This window comes from Apis dorsata, unplaced genomic scaffold (genome assembly GCF_000469605.1).
Source record: "Apis dorsata unplaced genomic scaffold, Apis dorsata 1.3 scaffold_50, whole genome shotgun sequence".
Lineage (NCBI taxonomy): Eukaryota > Metazoa > Arthropoda > Insecta > Hymenoptera > Apidae > Apis > Apis dorsata.
Window position 1 is genome coordinate 1960404 of NW_006263351.1, and position 12269 is coordinate 1972672.

The 12269-nt window shown below is 22.6% G+C and overlaps 1 protein-coding gene across 2 annotated transcripts in view; it reads left to right on the top strand.

Annotated features, from left to right (window-relative positions):
* Positions 1-11256, top strand: part of LOC102679934 (protein spaetzle 5-like) — an 18085-nt gene extending 6829 nt beyond the window's left edge. For both annotated transcript variants that reach the window (XM_006608908.2, XM_031514877.1), the window contains 5 exons: positions 6527-6616; positions 7805-7942; positions 8041-8199; positions 9771-10013; positions 10879-11256. In XM_006608908.2, the coding sequence (XP_006608971.1) occupies positions 6527-6616; positions 7805-7942; positions 8041-8199; positions 9771-10013; positions 10879-11050 (802 nt within the window). In that variant the 3' untranslated portion in view covers positions 11051-11256. The remainder of the gene's footprint in view (positions 1-6526; positions 6617-7804; positions 7943-8040; positions 8200-9770; positions 10014-10878) is intronic.
* Positions 11257-12269: the final 1013 nt, after the last annotated feature.

A 12269-nucleotide genomic window follows, 5' to 3' on the forward strand; every position in this document is an offset into this window, starting at 1 on the left:
ATTTTTATTATCTAATTTTTATGATCCATATGCTAATATTACTGAATAATGTGAGATTTAATATATCTTTTTTGTAATTATCATAATTAATATTTAAATACTAATAAATATAATAATGTGTAAATATTTTCTATAGTCACTATATATGCATATATTTACACTCTATCTCTACTTCATTAGATACTTAATACTAGTCTAGGAATTGAGAAAATGAATACTCTAATTATAACAAAATATTGATATTAATCTATCATTTGGATTTTAAGAAAATATTTTTAATAATCTTAAATTTTAATATTTTAACTTTTAATCATTAAATAATAATAATAATAATTCGCATTATTAATAAAAAAACATTATTGAAAAATTCTCTGATTAATTCATATATTATCAATAGATATTACACAAAGTAAAAATAAAAATTCTTTATTTAAAGATCTTTATTTTATTTATTTATTATATTTAAAAAGAAAAATATATATATGATTTATCATAGTGCTATATATATTTTTATATTTATAATTTACTTTTTAATTTTATAGTTACGTGAAAATGAATTTTTAAATATTATTAAAAAATATCATATACAATATATTTGAGTTAAAATAATTAATATTCAATTGCTGTAATGAATATACAGTAGTGTCGAATATTAATTTTAATAAAATATTATTAATATAATTCTTAATGTAATACTCTGTAGTTAGAGATTTTCAAATTATATAAATTTTACTGGATATTTAATTAAATAATTAAATAGAAATTAAATTAATATCTAAATAACAAAAAGCATCGTATACCATTTATTTTTTACAATTTATTTTTATCATATTATATATATATATATTTTTTTCGCAATAATTTTTTATTCGTGTTGAAGTCAGATCGATTTGAAAGCGACAAACGATTACGTAAAAACGGACGTCATACCGATACGTTTTATTTCTTGATCAGCGTAGCGTGACCATGGCCTTGATGCGGTCATACCTTGTTAGATAATTATCGGGACCGTTACAGATCGAGGTTCATACTCGAAGCAATTCCAAGTTACACCTGAGGTGCATCTTCAGATTTAAACAGATTTATCGCCACATGTTTCTGATTAGCGTCAGGGATTTCTGTATAATACCGGATACCATTTCTGTTACGATATCTCTTCACTTCCGTGCTCTTATCTTGTAAATTCTCATAAATTAATTTATTGTATAATAAGAATCGCGATACATAAATATACAAGGTGTTCACGCTATTCGTTTCTCAGTGTTTTTCTCGGAACTAACTAGATTTTAAGAAAAAATGAAATAAGCAAAAATCGTTTCGAATTTTTTTCATTAATGAATTTCTGAATAATAAATAAAATTCTAAGAAGAATTTTTAATATTTTGTGAATTTTTGAAATTATTAATTTCAATTTATCAAAGATATATTCCAACAACTTTTGTAAAATTAACATAACGAATTAAAAAAAAATTTTGTTTCGCGAATTTTTTTAAAAGATTTAATACATTGTCTTAACAGATTTAATAATTGCCCATTAATAGATTTAGATTATCTTTTTTACCCATTAAATTTTATTGTATATAATAAATTATTGAATTTTTCTCTTCAGTTCAAATCATTATCATAAAACTTAATGATTTATTATCAATTTAAAACAATTACGGAATTTTTATTTCACAATCACTTTTGTAAATTTAAAATTAAAATAAAAATTTGTTCTAGTCATTGCATTGTGCATAAAAAGCAATTTTTTTTGTCTTTTATAGTCTCTTCTAAAATATATTAAAAGAATATATTAAAATATATTAAAAGAATGTTGGAAATTAAATTGTGTGAATATCTGAATAAAACGAAGAATTATGATATGTGATAATTACAATAAGAATATTAAGATTCACTATGAAAATGAAATTCATAATTTTCATTATGAAATGAAGAAAGTTTCAAGCAGTAATACATTTGTTACCTGGTTATGTAAATTATTTACAGTTGCATTACTAAGTGTTAACAACTTGAACAGATATTTGTTACGATATGAAAGGAATCTTCAATGCTTCCAACGTTCGAGCAAACATGTAAAATTGTGTAGATACTTCTTTGTCGTCACTTTCTATTGAAACTACATTAAGCAATTTACAAGTTTTCTATAAAAATTCTATAATTGTCAAATTAGAAAGTTCCGTGTTTCTCAAATGGCTTGTTTTCATATCTTACGAAGGTTAAAACAGTATTCGAAGTAATTTTTCAATAGACTTTATTTTTAACCGTGAGATTATTTTCATAAAAAAAGTTCTCGCATGATAAGTTTCGATGAGAATTTTAGTATAAATGCTTATAAAATATAAAAATAAAAAAAAAATTTTGTTAATTATAAAATATTTTTAATAAATTATTAAATTCTTTTTCATTAATAAATATTTAAAAAACTGTCATTAATAAATATTAAATCAGTGAATTATAATATATATAATATAGTAATAGTATTAAATAATATTCTTTATTCTATATAAGCATATTAATAATATAATATTAAACTGTTAAATAAAACAAATATTAATTTGGTTATTTTATCTTTCTATTTATTTCATGAAATCTTTTCTAGTGAAATAATTTCCATAAAACTTTTACATGCAAATTCTAAAATATTTGTTCCATAAAAATATTTTTTTTAACATATTCGCATATTTATATACTTTGAAATATAACTATATAATATATAACTATATATAACTATATATTTAATATATATTTAATTATATTATATAACTTTATCTTTAATTGCTTTAAAATATTTATCATTTATACGTGAATATACGTTAATAAACTCGTACAAGTATTAGTTATCATTACATACAAATAGGTTAGAAAATTCTTAATAAGGTTGTTTCCATGAAAATTTTATAAATATATTCTTAAACAAAATATACATATAAGTTCAAATAGAATTTGTTTAAAAACGAAAGAAAACTTTATTTTAATTTCTGTTTTAAAAGTTTGTCATCTCTTGTCGATATTATGATAATAAATGGAATTTTTTGCATCATTTTCATTATTATTTTTTCATTTATTATTTTTAATTGATATTATAACATGATGAGCATATTATTTCTTATAAATCTAAATACATCAAAACATCGCGAATTGGTATTTACGTGGAAAATTTAAGGCAACGATGATTGTGAGTGTTGATAGTTCTTGACGTCTAACTAGTAATTGTGTACAGACATGTAGTAATATACTATGCATAACAGGAAACGTTAATATGTGGCATTGTTCGCTATTTCCCGCCAATTCAGATCCCGCCAATCAAGTTCCTATCAAGTTCATTTTCTTTGTCGTTAAATCTTCATTTAGTAATTTTATTTATCTTATCTTTAAAATGTTAAAAAAAAAATGTTGAAAGAAAAAAATAAGAATACAAATAAAAAGATGTTAATCTTAAAATTTGAATTTTGAAGAATCGATTCTAAAAATCAAAATAATCCTAATTTAATTATACAATGTTTTGATCACTATTTCTTATACATTTCTATTGAGTGAAGTGAATTAAACTTTTATTAATTTTTATTATCACTGGCAATTATTAAGATTTTACAATATGCATTTGAATTTTCGTAACTCAACATTTCTGTAAAATATTTTTATTTATTCTTTTTTATTGCATGTCAAAAATCTCTATTAATCGAAATATAAATATATATCTTACGTTATTTTTATCTCTGTAATTTAAATTAAAAATAACTCAATATATTAATTTAATACAATATTACAGTCTGTAAGTAAAATTAAAATAATGTATGATATAATGTATTACAGCTGATAATCGATTATCCGATATATCTGTCTCATCTATATTTTCAAATTTTTCTATATTTCAATATTCAAAATGTTTTTAAATTTTCAGATGTTAAATATTCGAAACTTATGAATTTTTCTTTTTTTGAGCCCTTAAGGAGATAATAACATTCGAGAATAAAACTTGTGAATCCCGAAAGTATTTTTCGCAACTAACACATCTTCAAGAATAACTTTCACTCTCAATATAGTCCTATGACAAAAAATAACTTTCGAGAACGATTCATCTATATTTAGCACCCTTATAATTAGAAAAATATTAATCCTGATACAAAATTTTTGTACATTTAATTTTCGTTTATTAAACATCTTTTACTCAAAAACTTTAATAAAACAAAATTTACATATCCCAATTTTATCTTTTTTCCTCAACTTTTTATAATCAATATTACATTCTAATGTAATTTTTATATAGATTTTAATTTTACAATGTATTGTTACAATTATTTTTAACTCTTTTACTGAGACAAAAAATGTTATCAAAAATGATATTATTAATCTTATTTCAACTATTAAACATTCTAATTTTTAATTAATTTATTATATTCCAATTGTATTATCGTCAACATCATATTTATTGCCAAATAAAGAATCCATTTCGAAAGGATTATCGAGGTTTGATTGCTATAAAAAATGTAAAAAAAAATCAGAATCTTTCACGATTTTTTCCCTCGGCAAACGTAACCGGACGAAGACAAATGGACGACAAGGGAAAAGTTCGAAAATTCACCGGTCGAGCGCAACGAGTGGGATCAAGATCATGAGTTAAAATGTCGTCTCGGGATTCGAGGTCAATCCCTGTCTCTCTACTTCCGTCGTCCATTGACGAATCACATCAGTTCGAAAGTTGGTCGTGCCCGTATAGCACCGTATAGGCCGCTCGCTGATCGAGATGCAGCCCGCGAGAAAACAACTTTTAGGCGTGGACCATGAATTAAACATCGGGACATATCTTCTAGCCGGCGTCTTTCACCGGTAGAGAAAGTTCTCAAGATTCGATGGTTCTTTGGCCACGCGCGAAATTCGCGCACGTGTTTATTCTTTGCATGGGATTTGTGGGTCGTCGGAAGATCTATTCGTCTCTATTTCATTATTTTCTTTATGACAATTGATAATTATTCAGACACATATATAGTATAATGGATATCTTTTTTTCGTGGATTTGTTTTTTATTTCGATTTTGTTTTATACCGTTTGTCTGCTTCGTGACGATTGGTAATTATTTAGGCACATAGTTGATGTCTTTCTGTTTTTGTTTCCAACAGAGGATTTTTAAATTTGACGATAAAAAATAGCTTTATTTTGACAAAAAATATTTATACACTTATTATTAATTAATATTTGAATGTTGTAATAAATAATAAAATAAAATAGAGTATATATGTTTTTTTAAGATTGTATATGTACGTATATTTATTTTAGTTGATAAATCATTTAATAATATCTTCTGTGATACGAACGTATTAATATTGTAATTGTAATGTGATATACTAATCTATTTTTAGCAATGTAGGAAAATATTATGTTTCAATAATTTCAATATAAATTTTAAATATCAAGAAATAATAATAATAATACATAACGAAAAATATAAATAAAATAATTCGTATATTGTCGTATATCAAAATACGACTATAAAATAATATATTTCATTTAATTTTATTATCGTTATAAATTTAAAAAAATTAATTTCAAGAAAAATATAATTTATCATAATGTTATAAATATTTTCTTTTTTATCAAATTTTATAAGATTGTACTATATATGTAAGATTATAATTATAAAAGAAATAATCACAAAGAAGATACAAAAAATAATCCAAAGTTCATAATTACGATATTAAAAGAACAAATTCGCAAAGCTTATGATAAAAATTTCATATGATATCCATATATATATACAAATATGTATACATATATACCTATGTATATTTCTATATTCGTGTTATTCCATATTGTAAATATATAAATATTATATCTAGACATAGATATATAATATAATATATAATGTACATTTAATGTATAGATATATAATATATTTAATATATATTATAATATTATTTAATATAATTACATTTAATGTATAATTAATGTATATATAATTAATGTATATATAATGTATATTTTATTATGTATTTTATTATATAAAATTCAATTTTTATTCATTTTTTTTTTTATTACAGTTCTTTTGTTTTAGAAAAAATTAATGTATTTAATTTTTTTTTTTCTGAAGTTTTTTTCTGAAAATCAAAAATTAAAATATTTTATCTTTTTTAAAATTCAAGTTATCGTATGACACATATGTAAAATGTATGAATGAATGTAATTATCTAACGTTTCACTTCTGTAAAATCGTTTTGAAAACAGTTATGAAGTATAGAAGAAACTTCTACCAGGTCATGGAACCTGGTTTCCACGAACTCATGAATAATACATAGAATAGATAAGCAATTTTGTATTCATCTTTGAAATGATTCCATTAAAGTTAGGTCAAGAAAACATGGTACTCAACTTTGCATTGTGGCCAATATCAATGTTCATTTGCATTGATCGTTCATCGGTCAAAGATCATGTCAAAAATATAATTGAAAAATTATATATACATATATATTGACCTATTTTTCTTTCTTTTATCAGTAGTTTTAATTTTTCTTTCTTTTCTCTGTTGCAGACAGTTAATTAAATTTCTTGTGGATAAATGCAGTTTTGACTTTAGCACTGTATTGAGAGACGAGTCCAGAGAGAATTTCAATGTTTACAGGTATCTTATTTTTATTTATGATTTGGAAATATATTTCTATTTTGTAATGTAGAAAACATTATTAAGTATTTTATGGAATTAAAAAATTATTTACAAGTATGTCATAAACTAATGAATTTTTTTCTTATTATATTTATAAATATTTTATATTTATTATAATTTTTTTAATATATTTTATTTATTTTGTAAAAATTGCACAAGGCCTAATAACTTGATTATTCAAGTTTTTCTGAAAAAAAAATGTTATACATAAATTTTTTAATCTTTATAAACTTATAAAAATATATATAAAGTTATAAAATTACAAAAAAATTATAAAAGAAGAAAATTAAATTCTATTACTTCGGACCAATTATACACAAGATGTTCAAGATGAAATAAATAAAGAATTTTTCTTGCTTAAAAATGATAATATCATGGATTGCAAAACTAGAAATCATATAATTATGAAAGTTACTTGTTACAGATGTACTAATGTACTCTATAAAACTGAATATTTTATGTCATTTGATAATTTTATTTTTGGTTGATTTCTATATTGATTTTTGTACGTTGATGAAAATTTGAAAATCATTTTTTGATCTGACATATCTCAAATAAATTGTAAGACAAAGAGTTAAAAGATAATTTTAAGACTGAAACGAAAATTTCTATATAAAAATCCGTGGAAATTTATTTTTTAATTAAGAATTATAAAGCATATAATTTTCCAAATGAAAATGATCATAAAAATGAAATGATTCTATGTCCATTATATTCTATCTTAAATTTTCCAAAATTTTCTATTTTTAAACACTCTCTATATCACAAGATTTTTTAAAAATATCTCAGAAATAATGGAGATGATATTACCTTTGTTATAGTTTATCTTAAATTCCATCTTAAATTTTCCAAAATTTTTTCTTTTCATTTGAACACTTATATATTCTAATCTATATTATCTATATATAACACCCTATATATTCTAAAATTTCATGAAAATTTTGTCAAAATAGATCAACAATCATAGACTATCTTTATCTCTTTTCAAAATTTTTGGATCAAATAAAATAACTTTATGTCTATCACATTTTTTCTTAAATTTTCTATCTAAAATTTTTTTTTTTTCATTTGAACACCCTATATACTCCAAAATTTCACGAAAACACTCCGTCAAAATGAATCAAGGACGGATTATTTCTTTTCAAGGTCATTTCCGGCGGGTTATGATTATCCAGCGCACGGGGATGGTCAGTTCCATTCTGGATTACCTTTTCTACCGCCATCTCAATATCCCGGTCAAGAAACTACGCTTCTTTATGGAACCCCTTTGAACGACACTCATGGGTAATTTCGATGCTAATTTCGCGTTAATTAAATTAAATCAATTTAATTATCCGTTTTTTATCGGTAAGTAGAGTAATCCGTATTCCTCTTTATGATAGCTACAAGTACACTACACCGGCTCAAGGGAATCCATTTCTTAGCGATGAGTCTTTCAAATATCATTCTGAAGGACAAAGAGTTACGTCGGATCATCCCTTCTACACTCAATCTCAACCTTTGAACGCCTTTGGACAGGCGCAAGCATGGTGGACGAACAGGTGATTATTCTAGTATTGAATTACTAGATAATAATGGTGTTGGTTGGGAAAGATAATTTAAAATAGTTTTAGACATAATTCTAAAATTGAAATGTTTTTATAAGAAAATATTATTTGAAAATATTATTTTGTTTTAATGCTTAAATCACGAATTTTGTTAGTGGTATTTAACAAATATTAGTGAAAATAGAAGATATAAATTTCACACAAAATTGGAAATCTTATATTTAATTCGTATATATATAGATTACTTATGTATATCTTATATATACTTATGTATATCTTATTATAACATAATAGTGTGAGTTTAATATATTGTATCAAATTCAGAAAATGTTTATTAAATATTATTATTTGAAATATATTATTTGAAAATATTTATTAAATATTTATATTATTATTTGAATTTTCTTGTATTTTTCAATAAAATACTTATATCAAAATAATATTTGTATAAGATGATATATATTTAAAAAACTATTATATTTATTTAAATATTATTTCAAAAAAAAATTTAATTGCAAAATCGTATATCACTTGAAGAAATATGTAATTCTTGAAATTGATTTCATTCTTGAGAATGATAGTTTTCAGAATTTTGATAACCTTTTGAATTTTTAAGGTTCAAATTTCATTTTACAAAATTTATTTTTTTAAAAAACGAAATTGTTATAATGTTATAAAATTATAAAAGACAGAAATCAACCAATAGATATTCTAAATGAGTAACAATTACGCGAAAAGAAATAATAAAAATGCTATAAATAGTTCTGAAATTGGTTTATAAAAATTCGTAAGGTAGAAAAAAAATGATGTATATTTACATAAAGATTGATTTATTTATTATAAATTTAATTATGCTTTAAAATTAACAATTTGTAACAAGAATCATAAATTTCAAATCTTAAATTTTTTGATTTTATTTTAATGTGCATACTTTTTTTTTTTATTTTAATATATTATTTTCTATCTTTTATAATTTTATGATATTATAGATATTCTCTAAATTATTTCTTTTGGAAATGCTGAAAAAAATCTAAATCTAATCAAAACTTAATTCGAATCTAATCTAAATACAATTCTTTTTTTTTTTATAATAAATTATTTTTTTATTTTTTTATAATAAATTATTTTATTATAATTTATTTTATTACAAATCTAATACAAATCTAATGCAAATCTAACTCAAATCTATATTAAATCTATTTTAAATCTATTTTAAATCTAATTCAAATTTATTCTAAATTTTAAATATATCAAAAATATTTTATATTTTTTTATATCTCAAAAATTAAGATTAAATAATAGTTACGTTATAGAAAAAATTAATAAATAACATATTTTAAAAATATAAAAATCAATAAGATAATTCTTATTCTAAATATGTAATTAGATAATTTTTTTATACAATTTTAATGAATTTTCGATATTGTTTTTTAAAATTGTACAATTTTTTTTATGATTTATTAGTTTTAATTATGAATGAGAAATATGATATATCTCTTTATTATATTTCTTCTATTTTTTTTTTATTATTTTTATTATATTTCTTATATTTCTTATTCCTTCAGGTATGTGCGAAATAGTAAACTTACACCTCGTTCACTATATGAAAATCCCTTATTGAAATACAGTAAATTGAGCAAGAGGCGTAGAAAAAGGCAATCCGATCCTGATGCGATCTCACTTTGTCCAACTGAGACACAGTATATCACGCCGAGAGCAGCTCTGAATAATCAAGGAAACTGGATGTATGTAGTGAATCTCGAAGAGAATCAGAAATATTCGCAGGTAGTAAGGAGTGAAAAATGCACGTAAGTCCTTATATTTAATTTTTTCTGATATATTAATATAACAATATAATAAAATTTGAATTTTAATTGTATAATTTTTTAAAATATTGAGTTTAAATTTGAAAATAAAATTTGAAAAAAAAATTGAAATAGATATATTTTAAAAAAATAATTTGATACCATTATAAGATACAGAATATAGTATTTATCATTCAATGTATTTTTTTTTTATTCTATTTTTTCTTCTTTTTATCATTTTAATGTCATTTTCAACATTATCGATGCAATGTTATAGAATAAGATTATAGCATTAGTAGTGGTCGGAACTGAAATTAAATTTTATTAAAATTAGTAATTAAGTATAAAGCAGATATCTTATAATCATACCATAAACCATAAAATTTAACTGAAATTTACTTTAACAATCATTAATTTTTTATTTATTTTTTTATCTATAATATCTAGTGAATAGAATCGTTGATAAAATTGTAAATAATATAGGTTCTTTATCAATAACATATTAATTGCTAATTAAATTTTTAATTGTTGATTAAATTTTTTGTTTTTTATTTATTAAAATTAATTTTGATTTATATTAAGTTTATAAACACTTGTGCGTTGTTCTATTATTAGTTATTTATAATTTATTAATCCTATTAATTACTTCGTATCCAAATAGTAAATCAACATTGGATTATGTTCAAACATTCATAAATTGTCATGAAGTTAAAATGATTCTTAAGTTAAAATGACTTTGGATTTTATTTGATAAATACTATATAATATCGATAAAAAAAATAGATAAAAAATTATTAATCTCTAAGATAAATTTTAATTTTTTATTAAAATTTTGAGATATTTTAAATTTTATTTTATTTTTTCTTAGAATGGATGTCTGCAATGGTATTTGTTCTGTTCCTACGGGATATACCAGCAGATGTCAGCAGCAGTATGTTCAAAAGCGATTAGTAGCCTTACAAGGAAACGGAAACCAGTTGTATACTGACATATTCTGGTTCCCTCATGGTTGTTCATGTGAAATTATTGCAAATTACTGAAAAATCAATTAAATCTTGAAATTGAGAAAAATTTAAAACAATTGCATTTTCGTATGAAAATGTAATATTATAAAATCTTCGAGATGGAGAAATTATCTCGTTAATTTGAGCTTTCAAAGCGGAGAATCGCTATGGTAGTTAATTGATGAAGTGAAGGACGAGGCTCGAAATATATGAATTTCGATGTCCTATATGAATAAACAACTCAATTTATATAGAAAAAAAGAAGAACTTAAAATATTAATTAATTTTATACTCTTTCTTTATTTTATATTTCTTAAATTTTATTTTTATTATTTTATTAAAAGATATTTTGATAAAGTAATTTAGCACTAAAATAATTCAAACATTTATAAATTTATAACTTTAGTGAGATACTTTGTACAAGTTTTTCTATAGTTGGTAATGTAGATAAACATATATAAATTAATCGATTACAATTTCGCAATTACAATTTCCATAACAATAAATTTCAATATTATTCAAATATGTAAAAATCATGGGAAAATAAAAACATATTTTTATAATTATAATCATAAGAAATAGTATTTTCTTTAATCAAAAGATGTCGTTATTTATTCCGAAATTTAAATCTTTACAAAATCTTGTTCGAATTGAATCGAATATTAATAATAATAACATGCACTTCCTAGAATCGCACGTGTCACACGCTTGTTATAATTTTTGTATCCTTTCATAACAATATCGATCTCGATAATAATTATTATCTCATCTCAAGAAAAATAAAAAGAGACTAATTTGTCAGTTCACCGACCATCGATCGACGTTTGAACTCACGAAAACTTACGAATCGCATGAAATACTGTAAATATTCGTCATTAGATAATCGATAAAATAATAATATTTTACTCTATCGTCATTTAAAGATTCATTTCCATGAACAAAATTATTCTCGTCTCGACGTTTCAGATAAATTTCTGAAGCGAAATTCCAAACCAAATTTCCAATTTACGCGCGATAGACGTTGTTGAATATCGCGTGGAAAGCAATTCATGGCCGATCGTAACTGTTTATCAAGGACAGAGAGGGTGATATAGGTTAAGCCGCGTAGATCGTTGCGAAACGCGGATGCGACCTCGCAACCATGAAAATAAAAGTATCTCGACTCGCGTCGACCGTGATAAAAAGGACTAAAAGGAGGAAGACAAGAGGGCGGTGTCGGGGGTGGAACCGATGGAGGAGGGACGAAGGGATGGGG